Source organism: Vicia villosa, unplaced genomic scaffold (genome assembly GCF_029867415.1).
Source record: "Vicia villosa cultivar HV-30 ecotype Madison, WI unplaced genomic scaffold, Vvil1.0 ctg.000680F_1_1, whole genome shotgun sequence".
Lineage (NCBI taxonomy): Eukaryota > Viridiplantae > Streptophyta > Magnoliopsida > Fabales > Fabaceae > Vicia > Vicia villosa.
In genome coordinates this window covers 756,478-779,699 of record NW_026705304.1, presented here as the reverse complement: position 1 = coordinate 779,699, position 23,222 = coordinate 756,478, and the positions used below count along the sequence as shown (strand labels likewise).

Below are 23,222 nucleotides of genomic sequence, written 5' to 3'. Positions count from 1 at the left end.
AATTTTCGATGCCCGAGATAAACAGTCTTCTTTCCTTTTTCAAGCTGATGGTAACATGTGTCTTTTTCACATATAGGACACGCTTTATGCCCTTTAACTTTATACCCAGACAAATTTCCATATGCTGGAAAATCGTTGATGGTGCAAAATAACATGGCACGCATATTGAACTGTTCACCAGAATGCGCATCGAAAACATCCACCCCTTCCTCCCGCAACACTTTTAAATCATCGATCAGTGGACTTAGATAAACATCTATGTCATTTCGTGGTTTTTTTGGGCCCGAAATCATCATGGATAACATAATATATTTACGCTTCATGGACAGCCTAGGAGATAGGTTGTAAATCATTAGAAGAACAGGCCAAGAAGAATGGTTAGTATTTAGATTACCAAACGGATTCATTCCATCAGTAGCAAGTCCAAGCCTAAGGTTTCTCGACTCTTTGCCAAAATTTGGAAACAAATAATCAATTTTCTTCCATTGCAAAGAATCAGATACATGGCGGATTTGTCCATCACATTTTCTTTCTTCTGCATGTCATCTAAGATTCTTTGCGTCATTTGCATTAGCGAATAATCTCTTAAACCTTGAAATTATTGGTAGGTACCATACCACTTTCGCAGGAGGACCCTTTTTGACCTCCTCATCATCACTAGATTCACCATGTCTCTTTTTGTAGCGTGACGCTTTGATCTTTGGACAATGGTTATAGTTTACATACTCTTTTCTGTATAATATGCAATCATTAGGTCATGCATGTATCTTTTCATACTCCAAACCCATCGGACACAGTATTTTCTTAGCCTCGTAATAACGACTTGGCAGTACGTTACCTTCTGGAAGCATTTGTGTCAACAGTTCAAGTAATTCGGTAAAACTTTTGTCAGTCCACCAGTTAATTGCCTTCAGATTAAACAATTTTAACACGGCTGACAAACGTGTAAAATTTGTGCATCCCGGGTACAAAGGTGTATCCTTGTCATTGCATAAGCTATCATACGCATGTGCCCTCTTAAACGAATCTTGTCCAATATCACACATCATGTCTTCCAGACGATCATCCATTTCTACACTAACATTATCTTTTTGGGACACATTTGAATTTGCTACCACTTCACCGTGCCATATCCATTGTGTATAACTTTGACAAATCCCTTGACAAATTAGATGATCCATGATTTCTTTCTTACTAAGCTTTGGTTCTCTATTTGCACAACGAACACATGGACAGAGAAAAAGCGTAGGCTGACTATCTTCAGCATTACTTTTAGGAGGAGGGAGATCTTTTTTAGCATTACTTTCAGCAAACTCTAGAAATTCCATCACTTCATGTTCGTACTCATCACTTAATCGATTAGCTCTCATCCAACTACGATCCATATCTATGTTCCGAAATTAATGCATATTAGGGACAACGCATTCATGGATAAAGAAAAAACATATAATTTTATTATTATACTATAACATTTTACAGTAATAATATTAACATCTGCTTTGAAAATTTCAAAGGAAAAGGTATGCACCTGCGTTCTGGAAAAGGTATGCACCTGCGTTCTGGAGATAGTGTTTAGTGCAGAAAATAGATTCTCAAACTATATATACTTCATTACCTTAACCTATATATACATATATTAATATTTATCGTACAATATAAGATTTTGTGCTACTTTGAACTACCTTAATCTATAGATACATATAAAATAATATTAGTCCTAAGTATATGATTATTCTCATTTTAGAAGTTGAAACGGTAACTACTAATTATAGTTAAGGTGCAGATCAGGATAAAATAAAACTTATGAATCATAAGAAATATATTAATGACATAAAAAGCTTCTAAGAATGCAACAGAATAATCATTCACAACAAATATATATAATTATTTTATTTAATTTTCTATTTTATAAATTATATATTTTTTCTTTTTCTCCCCAGTAAACAAAAAGAATAAAATTGAATTTTTTTTTTTTGTTTATAACCACCGGTTTAGTCCGGTTCGGGGGAACAGCTCTGGCATCAAGTGGGTCAAGCCCCCTCCCGATCGCAGTTGCGGGGGATCGAACCGTGGTTCTCCCTACCAAGTCCAGCGCCAATCACCACTGGACCAACTAACGATTGGTGAATAAAATTGAATTTGAAAGCCTATAGTCTATAGAAACCCCAAATTTTAACACCTTAGTTTCTTCATTCCCGTATAATCATGGTTAAAAAAAAAATGTAATATTCACTTCTTCCAACTCTTCTAATAAAATTGAGTTGCTATCAAAAACTCAATTAAATCACACTTTGTCAAATAAAGAATTTCAGCTGCAACAAGGGATTCTTTGAAATTGACAGCTTTACTCGTTACATAAATTTCTATGCCAAGATCTTAAAGCACTTGCAAACAAAATTATAGACAAATACATGAAAAAACCGAAAAGTATGGTCGCCAAGGATTTTGTGCAAAAACGGCTATTATAACTTTGATGCTTTCTTCAATCAATTAATGACCTAAAAATTGTTTGATGTTTTATCTTGTTCCAATATATCATAGTATGAAGTTTGACAGCATTATTTTCACAAATAATTTTTAATTTCAGAATTACTTCAGCAAATATTTTACGAATAGGAGATGTCACAATAGAGAAGAAGATTGGAGCAGGAATTGGGTGTGGGAATATGTTAATGTTCTCATCTATTAAAAAATAGATACCTCACCTTAGCCACAACCTAATCAAAAAGCAAAAAAAATAAAATAATTAGAATTAGAATTAGGTAATACCTAGTGCTTGAATAATCATACAGCAGGTGTCCGCGGGCTCGTTGCCGCCGGCGAAACGAAGAGCGAACGTACAGCAGGTGCGCGGTGGGAGGCGGTGTCGCGGTGGGAGAACGAACGGTCGGAGGCGATGTCGCGAAGGAGAACCAACGGTGGGAGCTAGGCGGTGTCGCGGTGGGAGGAGAACGAACGGTGAAAGAAAAATACAGATTTGGGAAATGTTTTGTGAGGTTAGGGTTTTGTGAAATAGTGGGAGAGACTTTTCCCATCGGGTAATATACGGGCTGAAGTAATAGCCCATTATGCGCTACTTTTCTCATCGGGCCGTTTAGCACCTGATGGTGAAAGGATTTATAAAATAAGTTCAGCTTATTTACGATTTTATTTTTGTTTTATTTTTCCCATCGGGCCGTTTAGCACCTGATGTAAAAGCTCAGTAAACCATATATTTCTCATCGGGCAGTTTAGAACCCGATGTAAAAGGCTTTATAAAATAATTTCAGCTTATTTACGATTATGCCACCGTGTATTGGTTTTTTATTTTTGTTTTATTTTTCCCTTCATGTCCATTAAATGTCTGATGTAAAATCTCTAAAATCAAATTTTTTTCACATCAATTTATTATAAAACCTGATGTAAAATTATTTGACATATATTTTTCACATCAATTATCTTTATACCTGCTGTAAAAAATTTTAAACAAATGTAATATTTTTAGTAGTGTCAGTACATTATATGTTTAAATACAGATATGCACGTGAACCTCTGTATAAAAGGGCACACGAAAAATTAAAAAGTCACATGTGCATTTATTGGTCAATAGCCAACTCAAGCTTTTCAAGGATTTACTATTCACACATGATGTGATAAATGTTTGTCTATTTCAAGCTTCCTCATTTATATATCATCATTTCCATGGTGAAGATTTGGAAGGAATTTTTTTCTAACCTCAAGCAAAGTTATATTCAAACCCAAAACAACTCAGATCTATCTTTTGAAACAAAACTTTTACAATATAGATGGATAGGACAGGGCCTCTAATTCACAGTGAGGATATTTGTATGTTATCACTTGCAAAGTTGGATTTTCAAGTAAGCATACATACTGCCTTCTTATATATTGGTCGTTCTGAAATTATATTATCAAGTGTTTGCATGTGTAGAGTATTTAATAACTTGTCTAATTTGTTGTAGTTATTTTTGGAGGTTGATCCGTTGTTTGCACGGTTGCACAGAAAGGACCTATAAAAAATATGGATGGTACTAAACAACAAAGGTAAACATCATAGCCTAATATATAATAAAAACCATGATCAACCTCTTATAATTAAGGGATGGATGGATCTGGAGAATTATTATTCACTTCCAGGTAACGTCGTTGTGTATTTCAATTACTATGGAGACAATAATTTTGGGATCTCTGGGTTTCAAGAGATAACTTCATTAGAGGAACTACCAGCATATCATAATAGGTATCTTTATCACGAAGGAATACACGTATTTGATGTTGACCTAACACCGATTAGTGCCACGATTCCGAAATTAGTTGAGTTTTTTGTTATCCTGATACCTAATTCATTATGTGATATAAATTTTAATTTAAGGTTATTGATTTGAAACATCTTTAATTATAAATAAATTATGCAGAGACTGCAGCCTGAATTTGCATATGTTTTGAGAGAGCACAATTATGGAGTACTGATACTGTGCAATGACAATGGACGTAGCAAAATGCTTAATCTTTTGAATATAGATGATTTCCACTAGACAAAGCTTCGTCATGAATGGGATGTGTTCTGTGAGTGGAACCAATTTAAAGCTGGAGACATGATCCGTTTCAAATTAGACATTTTTTATTCGAAAAAACATGTCAAGTGTATAAGGTTTGGCATCCGTAGGTAATAGATGTAGTGCTACATTGTGTGATTTGGTATTGTAATTTCAATATTCAATGAAAACATAACAGTTAACTGGCTATGCAGTAGAACTAAAAACATCCATGATGAAAATGCATTAAATTGATCTGAACATCTATAAGATGACGTTGCATAGAGAAGCACCAATAATTGTTTCACAGTAAGAAAACAAATATTATTTAACGAAACATTGTGTTTATACCTGAAAGATCGAACAACATTTATAATAGCATACCATTTAGATGTTGTTGAAAATATCTTTATAAATGACATTAGATGTTGACGACTTAGCGCTGTTTATTTCATCATGTATCAAGATTTTGATAACCCTTTTGTTTGTAACCCAGGACAGTGCAACATAAATTTGACAATGAGTGAAAACATCACGAGGTATGTAAATTCCGACCCAATCCAGTTATTGTCCTTGTGATTTGTTAATGGTCATCGCATATGATACAATAATAGGAAATTGTCACCTATTTAATTTGAAAGACCAAGGGGATTGCGACGGTGACATATCCATTCGTGGAATGTAAATGAGCTTTCCATTGTTGTTATCACCAATCAATTTGGCCTCAAGTACATGAGTTGCCATTTTAGTTACTATCAGCCTCATCCCATTACACAAACCTTCAGATTGATTAATGTTTCGCATAAGCATAATTGGTGTACCAACCTTTAACTTGATGTGATAATTTGGCAGACCAGAAGTCCTTAAAGAGCTAAGGAATTATGGACTAAGCACATCCACATTATTTTGATCGTGAATTTCAGATCTATCAATGGAGATAGAGCTGTAGTAATCTCGTATCTCCCCTGAAAAAGCTAATATTCAGAAGTGATATCATTGGATAATATAAGAACAATATATAAAGTTTCGTTAGTAAATTTACCTGCCCTAGGACATGGTCAGTGATGTTTTCAACAACTTCTAAATTGAAAGCAAGGATGGCACAATTTTTTCAGATAATCGTAATCATGGTAACATTCAATGAAGTTTGGATACGTGTTGTTAACAATTACAACAATAGGGTCGGTGAAGTTAGTAATTAAAATTCTAGGGGAGATCTCAATATTGGCATAACCGTCGTTTGGTTCTGATATTCTTCCTTCTCCGATCTTTAAAAGCCAGTCTGAAAATTCAGCGATTTCCTTTTTTCTTCTTCACTTGGTACATAATGTAGACGCATGTTTTTGGTTAAGTTCATAACTTGGACGGAATGCCAAATATAAGAAGCGTTTATAGTTGAGTGGACAATATCATATTGCCTTTCGTCGTATACCAAGCGATTTCCCAATTGCGGAATGACATAATCTACTAGAGAAGGAATAGGTTTGAAGTCGCTCAGACTGCGACGATTAGACTGTAGCAACTTTTCAATCTCGATCAATGTTAAATTTTTTACATGTGCTTCAGTTAAAGTTAATTTTGCATACAATTGAATTAAAGATATAACCTTGCTTAGGTCATTACTAAATGAGACTGATTAATAGCAAATGGAGATAATGTGTATATACATTTTCCATGTTATATCTCTGCCAAGAGTAATAACAGTAATACTTTACATTGTTAGCATACCTGGATTGTTCGCTATGATTCTTTGTTCGTGCCATAGACCATCCGATAACAAAACCCATGACTCATTCCAAACATGACCAGGACGGTTTACGGGACCAAACATTGGTATAACAACCAAGAGTTTCCGAAGATAATGGCATGATCCCCATGCACTTGCTTCCTTGATAGCACCAATGTACTCTCGATCATCGTCTAGAAAGCCCATTGCAAAGCAAGCTTCTCGAAAACTTTCATATTGGTTGTCACCAACTTTTTTAATTTCTTCATAAGTGGTAGGTCCTTTGGCTACAGTCAACATCATCTGTAGATAGAAAAGTTCACCAGTTGTCGGTGGCACCAAGATTAAACGTCCGATGGTAAGCCCTTTTTTTCGCGGATTCCATATTCTACTTCTTTCAACATACACAAACTTCGTAAAAAATTCACCATATGTCAATGATCGGGCTTCCTCGTATTCTGAATTTGCAACCAGCCAAGACGTGAACATTGATTCGGTCACACTTGCATTTTCTAAAATATTCTCCATCCGGTCATAATCTGCGTAATAAACTGCCTTTTCACCAATTAGATGGTAGAACATACGTTCACAACAGGTTTTCGTCCATGGATTTTGTAAGAAAAAATTCGCCAACATGCTTCACTCGGAGAAACATATCTACAATCAATATATTGTTTGATCTCATCTATGGGTTCATTGTTTGCATCCTTGTTTGAGTTAGAAGCAACAACATTTGCGGGTATTCTGTTGTATCCTTTATGAATGTACTTGAATAGATACTTGATAGAAGTTCTCTGGTTACACCATTCCATATTTATATGCGCTTGATATTTCAACAACAAACGTGTGTTGTAGGGAACAACACTCCTATTATCCAACTCGATACCATTTTTTAGTATAAAATGTGTGTTGGATCTTCGACGGTATAATGGATAACCTTCAGCATCAACTATTGTGTCTTCAACGAAATTTTTGGGATAGTACTTCGAGCATTTCATATTTCTCATACATGGGCATTTAGGACGTGCCAGACCACATGGACCATGGATCATATGTGACTTTACCAAAGCATATAATGCAGGATGGCATATAGGATCAGGTAATTTAGCGGAAATGATGTTATCGATGTCAGATAGAGATGGATACTTGCTAAGAGGATGCAAGAAAAACAAAATATATGCATGCGGTAAACCTCTTTTTTGAAACTCAATTGTATACATGACTGCAGCAAAAAACCATGGAAAATGTCACAGAGTTACAAAATATAACAGAAAAAAATGCCATATTATGTAAATATAAAACTTACATGGCAAAACTTTACCAAGAATGTGTCGCTTAGTTAGATCAACCATGAGTTCATTGAATTTAAGCTTGAAAACTTTTCGAAATAATGTCGGGTCTATCATGCGGGATTAAATTTTTCTTCGACAACAGACGCGTAATCTCTGGCCAATTTGGGTTGCAAGTAAACGTTTTAAACAAATCAGGAAAGCCCATTTTTCTTGAAATGGCCATACCATCAAAATACAGTTGATCTATGTATCGTTTACTTCCAACAAAAGAAGAAGGCAAAAAACTGGTTTACCTTGCTTGCCACTTATGTTCTATTGTCCGTTAGCAGTATCCGCTTGTAATTTTTTATATTTACCGACCCTTAATTTCGATTGATTTTTTCTCAACCAATTTAGCCGTTCTGATTCCATCATTGCATAACCATCAACCAAAAATTGTTGGAAAAACCTTATAGAGTACAACAATGTTTTTGGTTCATTTGTTCGTTCTTGCAAATGGAAACATAGCCAATCTTCGATGCTCTACATATTTTTCCTTGTAACTGTAGTCTCGTCTTTATACTTGTGAAGTATATTTTTCATGTATCTATCTTCGCCATAGAAAAAAATTAAAGGGTATTGATATGCCAGATAACTTGGATTGAACTCATCGATTCTTTGCAATTTACCGTTACGGTACTAGACAATAATGTCTCTTTGTTCGACAGTGTCAATATCCCCCACAATAAGGGCAGCAACTTCTGAGACAGTTCGCATATTATAAACCTGATCGTCCTGTGGTCTATCAGATATGAGTTTCAACTTCAACTCTAACAAAGGGTTGGCCTTAAACATATCACGTGCCATCTGAAATGCTCTCGCAAGAACATTATGCTCATCCAACATCAACTTTAACTTTACAATAAGCCTACTATTTATATTCTAATTATCCCTGATCAATTGAGTACAATTAGCGTTGTATGTATGAATTATGTAGATTTATAATAAGGATGGAATTAACATAAGCCAATACCTAAAACATTTCATCATATTTGCAATCTTGTTATCAGTATCGTAAATATACAGTTGGGCATATTAGGGAGGTCGGCCTTCTTCAAGTAGGAGACTGCCTATTCGATGACAAGTTTGACCATGACGTCACAATGTTGGAGGCCCTCCTGCATGTGTTTCCTTGTAACTGTAGTCTCGTCTTTATACTTGTGAACTATATTTTTCTTGTATCCATCTTCGCCATAGAAAAAAGTTAAAGGGTATTGATATGCCAAATAACTTGGATTGAACTCATCGATTCTTTGCAATTTACTGTTACGGTACTGGACAATAATGTCTCTTTGTTCGGCAGTGTCAATATCCCTAAAAATAAGGGCAGCAACTTCTGAGACAGCTGGCATATTATAAACACGACCGTCATGCGGTCTATTAGATATGAGTTTCAACTTCAACTCTAACAAAGGGTTGGCCTTAAACATATCACGTGCCATCTGAAATGCTCTTGCAAGAATATTATGCTCATCCAATATTAACTTTAACTTTGAAATAACACTACTATTTATATCCTTAGTATCCATGATCAATTGATTACAATCAGCGTTATATGTATGAATTATGTAGATTTATAATAAGGATGGAATTAACATAAGCCAATACCTGAAACATTTCATCATATTTACAACCTTGTTATCAGTATCGTAAATATACAATTGGGCATATTGGGGAGGTCGGCCTTCTTCCGGTAGGAGACTTCCTATTCGATGAGATGTTTGACCATGAAGTCACAATGTTAGAGGTCCTCCTCCGTTAGATTGTTTTGTATCAAACTTCATTCCAGGTGAAGTAAATGAAAACATTGCATTGTAAGTACGAATGTTGGACTGGTAATTTTTACTTTCCAAATCGGCTCTATCATGAAGAAGTTTTTCCAACTGCTCGGGTGGTTTTCTTATAAAAGGAACAACAATACTGCCCTTGCAACACAATTCAAACTTTGGAGAATTTGTACTTTTTTTTTATTTTTTCGTTCATCATACCACATGCATGCATGACATATTTGACACTTCCAGATAGGGTCAACAATGTCAGAATACACTCCATTTACGAAACACAAACGATGAAACATAATGAATCTTAAGGAAGTCATCATATTTGGAATGATAAAGTAACAAATTAAAGCTACCTTGAAGGTGTTGTTCATGAATGGCATCAGGTTCATAAAAGTCATCTGAATCAGAACTGTTATACAATGAGTCGTTGTAATCCAAAATATTAGTTCCCTCTTCAAAAACGTTAGTAGTATGAGGTAATTGAGCAGTGGCACAAGGGGTCGAACGCAAAGAATGCCTTGGGATTTTTTTGTGGGGTTTATGCTGGTAGAGGACTCTCCACTATGATAAGATAGCGTTGTTACAACATCATTGAAAGAGCATAACAGGTTAACTCCATTGTTGGCATCAAATATGGACCTCTTACTGATTTCATTGTGGTTATTATGTCGTTGAGACAGTATAATATGGGCAATATTAGAGTTAAATATTGTTAGGGGTGATCGTGGAAATGGAAGTTGTGTCATAGTGGGAGATATTAATCATTTCTTGAGCTCGTCGGATGATTTTATTTGTTTGAATATATGTTGTAATGTTTCCTCTGGTTCAACATTATTTTCCTTCTTTTTATAGCGAGAAATGCAGTATTTTGATTATCAAGAACATGGTGTTTCTCCATGTCTGCACAGAGGGGTTGAAAAACGGGTAATGCACAAGCAGAGAAGAAGTGTGTGAACTTAGGCAATACAATGGAGATATATCATAATATAATAGTGTAGAACCATTGTTATTGCAACCAAAATAGATGTTTGCAAATGGAGGGAGATTTGAAAAGTTTCCAATTTTTTTAAAAAAATTGAGGGAATTAGTTTAGTGATGTCAAATTGAAGGTTATGGTATTATTTTAAAAAAATGAATGAATAGTTTAAAATAAAGGGAATGAGAAGATTTTGTTTAACCTACTCCTACAAAACATTAAAGGTATACAAATAAACTAAAAGTCGAAAATCATTGTTTTTTAGTGTCACTATTTCAGCATGCTGCAATGACATGATGTAGGTGGGAAATACTACAGTGCAAGAGATATAAAAGAAACCAAAAGGAAATGTGAGTTTGAGAAAAGCACGTGTCAATTCAAAACTTTTTTTAATAATACTACATGTAGCCCATACTATATAGGGGTAGGTTTGTAGATCAAAAAATGACAGCAAAAAGTCTTGAAACTCACGCAAAAAATCACAAACCCACCATTTAAGAACTTGCATGTTGATGACATCATGTTTTAGGTTACAAGCTATTGATTGTTGTTTTTATATATTATTGACTTACAAAATGACATCCGAGAGGTAGTTTGGCCACTGTATTGAAGTTATTTATACATGGAGGAAATAATTTTATTTATATTGTATCCGATTCACATTAAAATGCATTTGTATTTAGGGCTCATTAAACAAAACTTGAGTCTCTAGTTTCTAAAGTCACAATAATGAAAGTTTACATTGTATGAGCAAGGTTGTTAAAATATACAAGTATCTTTGTTGAAAATATCAATATCTAAAAAGGCACACAGAAAACATAATATGGATTTTAAGCAAAATCATATAACCAAAAAAAAATAGTAAATTTTACATTGTAGCCACAAAATATATGTTCCAATAGGTTTCAAATTGTTATCACTGATAAGTATGACATAACCATTAGCACAACATAATAACATATACATGATATAATTATAAACATAAGAAAAAAATCAGATTGTGATTCCACAAAATAGATTGTTTCTCAAGACAATGTCAGTGCTTCTCAACCTTGACAGCTCTCTTTCTGCCTTTCGTGATTTTTTTGAGCTTTGTTGAATATAACTCTCCATCACACAAGTTCTTCATTGTTGTTGATTCACTTGAGCCATTAGAAGCATGCCTCTTTGCCGTAGGTGTCATTGGTTTGGGGTGTGTTTGGAAGTAATTTCAAGATCCTGCATAAAAATGAAGAAGTCAAATTAAGAAGTATGGAAAACACATATATATATATATATACATATATATAAAAGTATAACATAAGAAAACAAATACTTATTAGGTAAGTACAAAAACAAAACCGTAATAACATCCCTCTCATCAACAACATCCCTTTCATCAACACTCTCTCGAAGTAACATCACAACAGAACAATTCTTCCAATCTGGTTGCCACTTAACCTTGAAGGCAATCTCTAAACCCAACATTTTGTCAAGTGCGAGCGGAAATTCAAGAGGATCATTTATTCCCTTCTACAAATGGAGTTAAATATTATAACTCTTAATATGTAAGGGACATCTGTATTTGAGAATAGAGTTTGTAAAGTTACTGCAAGTACCTCAATCATCGTGGTGTGCATGTGTGCAGCAGATATGTCTAAGAGTTGCTCACTTTCTTTGTCTCATAATACAAAGTTGCATTTTGTGCTACCGTGAACAACACCCACCTTAATTTTATACCTATAAATTGGAAGTTTAAATAGTAAGTGCAATAATAGTATTCGTAAAAAAGTGTTTAACCAAACATGTTGAAAAACATATCAGCGTTTACCTATAAATTGGCGTCTATGTGCCATGTCCTTTAGGAAAAATATAAGGTGGCTTATCTCCCTTCACCGAGCATGGGCATTCATGACATGCATGGTAGTACCAGCCAAACCTCAATGCAATGAGTTTCTAAGTGGTTGCAATAGTAGAGCAAAAAGTTACCTGCCAAAAACAACTGACATAAATAAGAAAATATTTTCAACGATTAAAGTAAAGAATCATTGTAAAGAGCATAATAGGTTTTTGTATAAGATTACCTCAATAAGTTTTATAATATCTGCAAGAGGGAGTACCACAAATTTTGACATCAATTTCTGATATGGAGTTTGTTAAGAACTAGATGAGTTTTGGGACCACACTTGAGATTGTGAACTTCGATGGTTAGATAGAGCCATCATATTTTCCTTTGTTATACTAAAAACCAAAAAACCATTAAAAAGGCTAATAACGTATAATATTATAGAATATCGAAATACAAATATTGTAAACAACTTTTGGCAAAGTCTTTGTTTGGTTCCAAATCCTCATTGATTGCGACTTTAGTGACATTGTAAGTGTTGGTAACAGATAGAGGATATTTACCTACATAAAAAAACATATGAATCATACAATCGGCATATTGTAAATGAACATTAATGATAAAAACGAATTTATGCTGATGAATTATAAACTATGACATAAGAAACATAATGAAAAAATATACCATTCTTGTTTGACTTTGGCGTATTGAATAAAAACCACAACTGGATCAGAAGAATTAGAATGTTGTTGCATGTAGTTGATAAATTGCATAGCGTAAGACTTCCAAAGTGTACAATTTACGGTGTTGTTGCTACGGAAAAGAGCATTATAAACCCAACAAATTAAACTCACAACATTTAAAAAGATGTTACTAAATGGTTAGAAAAACAAAAGACAAAATCAGTGCAGACCTCAAGTCTCGAATGGTGAAGTCCACCTGTTGTTTTTTACCACCAACTTGACCCTGTGTTTAGCCTATTTCATCAACCACTCCAATAACATCTGTAAAAGTGTAGATATTGTTTATCAATATGATGTGATGAAAAAAAGATGAAAATAAATTCAGAATAACTGTCATAACATTACCTATAAGTAAATGTTTATTCCACCTGCCAGTTAAAATATCAACCAAAGGAGTTACATTAAGATTTTTTCTGGTATTTTGTGATTGTTTCTATCACCAACTTTGGTACCTCCAGTGAATTTTATGAGGAAATTGTGCGGTGTAGGCTTGAAAAGCAGATCATTCAGTTGAACCTGAAAGTTTGCAATAGTGCATATCTCATTCAAAGTAAGAACTGAATCAAAAGCATCCCTATGCGACGGCGGTACGATAGCTTGTATACCAGTACCCTACATAAAATGTGAAAACAAAAAACAGTGAATATCATACATGAAAAATAAAAAACAAAGTAATTGTACATTTGTTTTCAACATAAACGAAGTCTACCAACTTCCAACAGTGTTCATACTTTCTTCCATAGTAAATAGAGTGTTCTATATAAGAAACAGAATAAAACAAAACTTGTGACCATAAACCAATTTATGAAATAGAAGAAAACAAATTTTATCACCCACCACTAGAAAAACAGTTTTTAGCGTCGGCCATTTGCAGACGCTAGAGGTGAAAAACGGACACTAAATATAAGTTTAGCGTCGGATTAGCGTCGGGGTCGGGCCTTGGATAAAAACCTCGAAGCTAATGGGTAGCGTCGGCCACAGAGAATCCGAGGCTACTTAGCGTCGGCTAAACCGAGGCTTAGTGGACACTAACATTTATCTTAGCGTCGAGCAAGCCTACACTAAAGTCAACATAGAAAAGTCATCAATTTTTGTTAGCGTCGGCTTAGACGACTCTATAGTCAATTAAGGAAAGTCAACGAAACTTATTAAGCGTCGGCCCGACCGACTCTATAGTCAACTGAAGAAAGTCAATGAAAGCTTGTTAGCGTCAGTCAAGCCGACTCTAATTTCAAAGTCAATTAAGAAAAGTCAATAGCTTTGGTTTGATTTTTCTTATGGGTGCAAACATATTTACTGATGTATCATTAAGAAAACATGATAACATACATACATCAGTGACCTTAATTAACAATGCTTCTAAGGTAAAACAAGTTGGAGTAAGCAACATGATAGAATTATACAAGGTATACATATCATAAAAGCAAGTTGTATACTTTCCGAGCAAGTTGTACTGTGAATATTATTAATAGAACTATACAGGGTATACATATCATCATATGTCACTAAGATATTTTTTAACAACCATTGCTATACATAACTATAAAAAGATACATATTACAGTAAAAAAATCTAATAAAGGTTTGATTCTTTAAAACTTGTTCTAATATCATCATTCATATCCAATTGGTTACTTCTCAAAAACTCAAAATCTTCTACAATTTTCTAAAAGAAACGTATCATCCAAACCTTTTCAGCATTTCATAGAGCCTTAGATGCTTCGGTGTGCCTTCCAGAATTAAAGGCATTTAAATCAAATTCTTCGGATGCAGCTTTAGTAGACCAAAGTCACGGGTTAATTGTGCTTCTAGTCTTATATCTGGGTATGGGGACATCGTGTGCAACAACTTTGATATCTTCTCCTCCAACCCAATTGATAGCATATAAACTGCCTCGAGATACAAAACATACCAGAAACTCAACTGTTGCAACTTAACACCAATAATGAAAAGCAATGGCATGCTTACGGCTGTAGATATAGAAAATATTAAAGAGCAGCTTTGAATATCATTGAACTCAACAAATTTAATAAAATAGTTAATCAAAAAATGAAACTAAGAATTGTGCGCTTACTTGATAGCAACTTTGATTTGAACTTAGGTGGCAGCCTTCTCGAGCCTCACTGTAAGGTCAACAATAGAGACATCCACAGTTGGGACACAGAATGACGTACTGGTCAATTTTCCATTCAAAGCATGAAGCACTTTACCGACAGCCTAATGGGACAGAACAAGTTAAAACCAAATCCAAATATTAGTAACAACAATAATCGCAACAGTGCTAAAGAGTCTGAAAACAGAACCAAATTTTCTCACCTTAGCAGCAACTCCAGTACTGTTGGGAATTATGTTAAATGAAGCAGCTCTTCCACCTCTTCAGTCCTTGCTTGATGGTCCCTCAAAAGTCTTCTGGGTGGATGGTTATTAGCATTGCAGCAAGATAAGAATGAATTACCAAGTTCTAAGATAAAATAACAAATGCAATAGTAACACACTAGCTATATACCCACTAGTGATGGAATGGACAGTGGTCATGAGACCCTAAAAAATGCCAAACATGTCATTAATAACCTGCAGAATAAACAAGGCACAATTAAGACCTTATATCCGGGTATGGGGACATCGTGTGCCACAACATTGATACCTTCTCCTCCAACCCAAGTGATAACATATGTACTAAAAACCATTTTCGGGCAGAAAATAAAACTATGACAAGTTAGATAAATTGCTTACAATGAAACATAGTAGAATACATCCAGCTACCTCAGGATACAAAACATACCAGAAAATTAAGTGTTGCAACTTAACACCATCAATGAAAAGCAAGGGCATGCTTACGGCTGTAGATATAGCAAAATTTGTCGGCTTAATAACAATGTTGGAGATAAATACTAGTTTCAAAATCAAATGACGTGGAAGCAAAAATACTTGGGGATGAACAGAGTCGGTGTAAATCATGTAGGCAACACAAGCTACAACACTAGCAATCTTGGCAAGCCATCCAGGTCCAAATATGGTAAACGCCAAAACACCTATGGCTGCACAACCTATTTGAGGCATCAACATACTGTACTTCTTCATAATAATCACAGTTTACTTAGAAACTCCTTACAATGAGGGATTATATGATTGAGTGATAGTGTAAAATTATTTTACACCAACGGTTTATATGAATTAAATCAAAAAGGAGTTAGTAGTAATAGACATACCCGGTTTATAACTAAGCTGGGTCAAACACTTTGCATACAGACCAATTAGCTCTAAATTACCAATTGCATTCAATAATGCTCTACCCTGCAAGATAGAACAACATATGGAAATAAGTCTCAGATGTTGGTAATGTTTCAAGCTGGTCAAATCATTAAGTTAGCACCCAAAGAACACATGAGTCTTCCCAGGTTAAGCTTGATAAAAGAATAGTCATCGATAAAGCATTTGATAGAAGATAAAAACAATGAAGAGTAATCAAGTTATGTACATGATGTTTGTGTTTCTTGATTCATGTAAGTAATGAAAATCTAAAAATCACAACATGTATCAGCCACACACAAAACAGTAATCACCTATAGATTTCAAAAGCATTTAAACATGCCTACTTTGATTATTGACTCATGTAACTAATGAAAAAAATAAAATTATAAAGATATTTTCATAAGTAAAACGGATAAACTCATCAGAAACATGATTTAAACCCTAAATCGAAAAGTCTAAAACTGAATAAAATACACCAACCTTGCAAACTTCTGAAGAACAAAGATCACAACTTCAAGAAGATGGTGGTTATGTTGCTCGTCGTCATGGTGTTGTTCGTCGTCGAACACTAAGTCTTCAAGAACTGCAGTATCAGAATCAATGAAGCCCTAATCAGTAGAAGAAGTGGGTAAGTTAAAATGTCTCATTCTTCAAGAACCCAACCATAGAAAGTGAAATCAGAGGTGGGAGACTTACCAATGAACGAAGTAGCGGTGGTATTCTTCAAATCGGTGATGTTCTTTGTTTGAGAAGGAAAGGTTTGAGAAGGACGGGTTAAAGAAGGAAGGGTTTAACGTCGGAGAAGAAAAGGAAGGGTTTGACGTTGGAAAAGAAAGGGTTTATAGGTTTAGCGTTTAGAGGTTTTTAGGGTTTATCGTTTGAAAGATTGGGAGACTGAGAGACTAAACAAGTTTAAGGTTGGAGAAGAAAGGGATAAAGGTTTAGCGTTTTTCATCTTTTACGTTAGAATATTTTTTCATTTATTTTTATTTAACTAGTTTTATAATTTTATTTAGTTTTACTTTATAGTTATAATTTTATTTAGTTTTATTATATTAAATAGATTTTAATTCAATTTTGGTTTTGTTTTCTTATTTTATTTTATAAATTTGGTTTTAGTTATAACTTAAAGTTTTATTTTATAATTTAGTTTAATTTTATTCGATTATAAGAAGATAATTTTTTTCCGCAGCAATAGATTTACATTAGCGTCCGCTTGAACCGACGCTACTAAGGAAATATAAATAAATATAATATATTAAAAAACAAAATAAAATGCTTCAAACGAAAATAGTGGAGGGAAAGGTTCGCGCTCAATAGAATTTCATTAGCGGCGGCCAGACGGACGCTAGTATTTCAATAAATAAATAAGTAAATAAATATTTAAGAACATTAGAGTCGGCTACACGGACGCTACTAGATAAATAAAGTACATCAAAAAATAAAATAAAATGTGTCGAACGAAAATAGTGGAGGGAAAAGTTCGCGCTACAATTGAATTTTAGTAACGGCGGCCTGACGGACGTTGGCAATTAAATAAATAAATATATAAACTAACAGATAAATGAATATGAAAATAATTAAGAACAATAGCGTCGGCTTAACCGACACTACCATTAACTATTTATTTAAATATTTTAAACAAAGGATTAAACCTTTTAGCGTTCGTTAGAGAGACACAAATCCGACGCTATTAGCGTCGGTGTCGGGGGCCGACGCTAAATATCTGACGCTAAAACGCAGTTTTCTAGTAGTGACCATAGCCAAAATATTTAACAGAAGGGTTGTTCAAAATATTTAACACAAGGAAACAACATTTAGTGAAAAAACGAAATGTTCAAAAACAAAAACATCAATAGGTATATCTAACTTACCTCCCTGTCATACACCACCATTTCGAAATGCTCCTTACCATTTAAGCTTACAGTCCATTTGTGGTGAACCTTAACAACAAGTTTCTAAAAATCTTTCTCATTGTTAATGTCCGCTATTTTTTCCCTGCGATGACAGCAAACCCATTACCCCATTTTCAACCCAAAAATCATTCCCAGCTTAGTTTTCATCACGAGTTTCATGAATATAACACACACACACACACACACACACACACACACATATATATATATATATATATATATATATATATATATATATATAACACATAGAATCAATGATAAACATCAAATCATAACACATAAGGTAATTTCATGGATTCTCTTAACATCTCAAAGTCAGGGTTTCACCAACATTTACATTCACACATTAATTCATAAGTTATTCACATACCCACTCACAATCTTGCATAGAATCATCATCTTAAGGTAGATTTTCACATCATTGATAGATTAACATATCAATTTCATCCCAATTTATAACACACATTCATGGATACTAGACATAGAATCAAAACCCCACCCTAAACATCATCATACAATCCCTTATCACGAAATAATCTCACCCTTACCTTGGATTTTGACTGAAGACAACTCTAATCTTCAATCTTGGGGTTGACCTAGCTTTCTCCTCTTCTCTCCTCTCTTCTCTTCTTTGTCTTCTTTTCCCAATTTCACCAAATGAGCTTCTAATTCTCTATTCTCTAAAACCTTTGTTTTTGTTAAACCCTTACTATCTTTCTCATAATGCTAATGGGCTCTAATTAGCACCTCTCAATTACGAATTCTATCATAAACCCAATAACTTTTAACCTTACTAACTTATGTTATTTATTAATAATTCCCAATAAATAAAACAAAATCAATTAAGCATATAATTAACACATAATTCATACAATTGTCAATTAATTCACACAACACACATAACATAAATAATTAAAGTAAAAACGGGCGTTACATATTCCATGATCGGCGTCAAGATTTATATAAGGTACTTTTACATTAGACGGAAAGAATCATGTTCCATGATAGATAAAAAAATTACTTTGTCAATGTGTTGTGTTTCTCACGTGTTATCTTAGATGCCGTCATGAGCTCATAGCTAATCTTTTCAACTGAAAGTATGTGTTATGATAGGCTTAATAATGGTTATGATACAGGTACAATGTGCATGGTTGGGCTGGTAAACTTCTACAGTTTAATCAACTCTTATGTTAAGCGTATGGTGTTTCTAATTATTGGAGTCTGATATTTCTTTTCAATTCTTCCTTTGTTTACAGTTTTATACCTCAGTGGAATAAGCTATTGGGAAGAATTTTCTTTAGTTTTTGGGTTTTGTCTCATATGTACCCTTTTGCTAAAAGGTTAATGGGTAGGAGAGGAAGGGTTCCTACAATTGTCTATGTTTGGTCAGAGCTGTTTTCCATTACTATTGCTTTGCTTTGGATTTTGATTGATCCTCCAACTACGACTGGTGGAGGAGGAAATATTGAAATATGATTGCTTTCAAAGTATATTTATCATGTATACATATACCGATTCATAAGCCTAGAACATTTCTTTGATTGACATAAGGATTTTGTTCATGAAATTGCTATAAGTATTTCTATATCATATATAAGAATGTTGAAATTTGACAAGAAATTTCTTGATGGGTTCGGTTTTAATGATGTTTCAGTCAACAATGTGCTTATGTTGGAAGCCCGTTTTTCATTGGAGGAGGTTAAAGAAATTGTGTGGCTTGGGGATTATGAGAAAATTTCTGGGCTTAATGGTTTCCCTTTGGGCTTTCTCAAGAAGTGCTGGAGCTTTTTGTCTTTAGAAGTGATGGCTTTTGTGCAGGATTTTCACTCTCGTGGTAAATTGCCAAAAGCAGTTACGACATCCTTCTTGGCTCTGATCCCTAAAGTTGATAACCCGCAGGAGGTTGTTGATTTTAGGCCAATCTGTCTTATATGATGTTTGTAATGGTTGCTCTCTAAGTTATTGACTGCTAGGTTAAAGAAGGTGATGAGTATTCTTATTTCGTCTAACCAATCAACTTTCGTTGAAGGGAGGCAAATGTTGGATGGTGCTCTCGTTTTGAATGAGATTATTGATTTTGCAAAGAGGAATGTGAAGGAGTGTTTAATCTTGAAGGTGGATTTCGAAAAGGCGTATGATTGTGTTTCGTGGGGTTTTCTTAGGTATATTTTTTCTCGGTTGGGTTTCGGTAGCAAGTGGTGTTTGTGGATGGAAGGGTTGGTTTTCTCAAGTACCATTTTGGTGCTCGTTAATGGCAGCCCAACAACAAATTTTGTTGCTAATAGAGGGCTTCATCTAGGTGACCCGCTATCCCCTTTTTTATTTTTACTTGTAGTAGAAGGATTGGCGGGTCTCATGAGGAACGCAGTAGCTTTTGGAGGGTTTAGAGGTTTTCATTTCAATGAGCATATCCATTTTTAACTCCTTCAATTTGCGGACGATACGAGTTGTACGTGATGGTAATCTGGATAATCTCTGGTGCATCAATGGGGCTCTAAGGAGTTTCGAGTTAGCATCCGGATTGTGTATAAACTTTGGCAAAAGCAAACTGTTTAACATTAATATGCGTGAGGAATTTACTGTGACTGCCTCTGAGTTCTTACCGTGTGATGTTGGTTCAGTGCCTTTTACTTTCTATGGGAAGTCTGGTCAGAGCGAATCATAGGAGAAAGGAGACTTGGAAGCTTATCTTTGCGAAGCTTTTGAGAAGGATGTCTTCTTGGCGTGGAAAGCACTTATCGCTTGGAGGTAAAGTCACCTATCTTAATTCTGTTATGAATAGTATTCCGATTTATTGGCTGTCGTTCTTCAAAGCACCAAAAGTTATGTGGGAAGAGATTATTAAAATTCAGAGGCAATTCTTATGGGGTAAAGCGGAAGATAAGAAGGGAATGTGTTGGGTGAGTTGGGATACCGTCTTTAGGACCAAGGAAGATGGTGGTTTGAGCGTTCAAAATGTGTAGACATTTAATACGATACTTATTAGCAAATGGGGTTAGAGGTGCTTGGCGGAGACGTGATGTTATGTGGTCCGGTTAGTTACAGTTTTGGTACGAAGATGCTTTTATTTTTCTTCATGAACAGGTGATAGGGAATAAGAATAAGAAATTTTTGTTATGGTGGCGTGATGTGAGGGAGGTTTGCCGGTGTTGTATTAGTGAACAACAGTGGTTTCTAAATGCAGTCTCTTTCAATATTGGCTCGGGACAGAGAATTTGTTTTTGGACTCATCGTTGGGCTGGTAACGCCACGTTGAAAACTCTTTTCCCGAACCTTTACGATGCATCTTCAAACTAGGACTCTTTTGTGGAAGAGGCTGGGTGGTGGGACGAAGGTGTTTGGCGGTGGAATTTGGGTTTTGATGTAGACAGTTCGCTGCATCAGGCTGGTACGGGTATGCTGCTAGTACTGGCAGACTTTCAATCAAAGCTTGACTCTCCTGATAAGGTTGTTTGGGTGTATAAGAAAGAAGCCTTTTCGGTCAAGAATGCTTACCTTGCTCTATACAATATTAAGACAGGTCCAAGTTCCTTGGATAGCGACAAGTTGTGTGTTATTTCGAATATTTGGAAAGCGAAGGTTCCCGGCAAGATCAAAATATTAGGTTGGCGTTTCATGCTCAATAATCTGCCTTCTAAAACGGAGCTTCATCGAAGAGGTGTCATCCGTGATGCGTCATTGTTATCTTGTCCAGGTTGTTCTTTAGTCGACGAGAGTGTGTCGCATCTTTCCTTTGGGTATATCGAGTCGAGAAGTGTTTGGGTGAAGGTGTTTAGATGGCTGCTAATGACGATGGGGAGTCTTTTTCATCGGGTCTCGAGCAAGATGATAATGAGTTCTTGTGTGTCAATCTCGCCAAGGTCGTTCGACCCTCTTTCTTTCATTTTTTTTCTGGCTGCTACTGTCGTGGAATATTTGGAGAGCTAGGAATGCGTTGATATTTTCTAATAGAGGTGTAGAAGCGGATTTAGCTTTATGGCATGATAATCCGGCGGAGCTTGTGGTGTTGTAATCGTTGGGGTAGTGGGTTGTGGTCGGGTCTTGGTCTTTGGTTGCGTTTCTTGTTCTTTTTGTATTGGGTTAGCACCCCTTTTGCTGTTTAATATAAAATTGCTTATAAAAAAAGTGAGAATTGGAAAAAAAAATTGTAATTTCCTAGATAAATAGATATTTGCAAAACAAAGCAGGGTGGGAGGATAAGAAAGAGAAAAATGTATAGAGAAATAAGAAGAGAGTCATTTAACATTATTATTGATATTTAAAAATATTTTGGGTATTAAATTATGTATAAAGTTTAGATTTTATTATATACCTCGTATTGTTCTTATCATACCGAATTCATAAAGGAAAATTTCAAAACCTCGTTTGCATGTGATCCTTCCAATAATGCTGCAATACATACACATTCCAAGACTTAATTACTAACCTTTAAATTTTAAGAATGGACTAAAGTGAAATCGTTGAACCCCAGCATTTTTCTATTCATAGCTAAAGGCTCATTCTATAAATTTTTTATCTACATTCTTGATACAAATTCTTTTTCCTTGTTCTTCATGGTTTTAAATCCGAGTTTTCCCTTGTCGTATAAGTTGCATACTCATGTAACTTTATGGAAAAAATTGTGTTCATTCATAACAATATTATTATGGCAAAACAAAATATTTGGAAGATGTTCTATTTTGTTCCTATCGGTCTTGCTTTTGAAAAATATAGAAGTTTTTATTTATTGCTTGCAATAATAGAGAGTTAACTAGACGTTTGCCCGTGCGATGCACGGATATATTTTATTGAACTTTTATTAATAAATAAATATGATTAAAAAATATTTTAAAATATTGTGATTTCATACTAATTGTGTTTTTAAGAAAAATATTAACAACAATTTAATAATGAGTATTTATGAAAAAAATTATAATATAATTAAAAAGGATTTTAAAAAAATCAAATAGTGTAAAATAGTGAAATTTACATTAGATCAAAAAAAGTCCAGATATTATATATTTGTATAGATAAAAAAAATTATATGTACTAATCTACTTTTTTACAATTAGCAAATTAAATAGTGTCATTATAATTATAAATTAAACACTTATTTTTGGAGATTGTTAAATGAAATAATAAAAAATATTATGAGTAAAACA

At 34.4% G+C, this 23,222-nt stretch overlaps 2 protein-coding genes and 1 long non-coding RNA gene across 18 annotated transcripts; 1 reads left to right on the top strand and 2 right to left on the bottom strand.

Moving 5' to 3' along the window:
• Positions 1–11,279: 11,279 nt before the first annotated feature.
• LOC131630431 (uncharacterized) lies at positions 11,280–14,882 on the bottom strand. Of its 3 annotated transcripts, none has more exons than XR_009292343.1 (8): positions 14,604–14,882; positions 13,260–13,526; positions 13,085–13,175; positions 12,856–12,984; positions 12,410–12,734; positions 12,157–12,314; positions 11,945–12,065; positions 11,280–11,858 (listed from the first exon to the last, which is right to left on the bottom strand). It is a non-coding gene; the product is annotated as an uncharacterized LOC131630431 (long non-coding RNA). The 3 variants fall into 3 exon arrangements; XR_009292345.1 differs by having other exon boundaries at positions 11,280–11,564; XR_009292344.1 differs by having other exon boundaries at positions 12,410–12,566.
• Positions 14,883–14,992: 110 nt separating this feature from the next.
• Positions 14,993–17,109, bottom strand: LOC131630429 (uncharacterized). 14 transcript variants are annotated; one of them, XR_009292340.1, is made up of 6 exons: positions 16,862–17,109; positions 16,646–16,748; positions 15,647–16,207; positions 15,420–15,484; positions 15,230–15,322; positions 14,993–15,130 (listed from the first exon to the last, which is right to left on the bottom strand). XR_009292340.1 is itself a non-coding variant. In XM_058901202.1 (5 exons), the coding sequence occupies exons 3-4, from the start codon at positions 15,992–15,994 to the stop codon at positions 15,455–15,457; spliced, it is 378 nt and encodes a 125-aa protein (XP_058757185.1). In that variant the 5' UTR covers positions 15,995–16,207; positions 16,646–16,748; positions 16,862–17,109; the 3' UTR covers positions 14,993–15,130; positions 15,230–15,454. The 14 variants fall into 14 exon arrangements, 1 of the variants encoding a protein (XP_058757185.1); XR_009292342.1 differs by having other exon boundaries at positions 15,230–15,319; XR_009292339.1 differs by having other exon boundaries at positions 15,230–15,484; positions 15,647–15,753; positions 15,842–16,207.
• A 2,571-nt stretch (positions 17,110–19,680) lies between these two features.
• On the top strand, positions 19,681–22,008 carry LOC131630422 (uncharacterized). Its single transcript, XM_058901201.1, has 6 exons — positions 19,681–19,983; positions 20,041–20,448; positions 20,703–20,981; positions 21,166–21,219; positions 21,266–21,322; positions 21,379–22,008. The coding sequence occupies exons 1-6, from the start codon at positions 19,681–19,683 to the stop codon at positions 22,006–22,008; spliced, it is 1,731 nt and encodes a 576-aa protein (XP_058757184.1).
• The last annotated feature ends 1,214 nt before the right edge of the window (positions 22,009–23,222 follow it).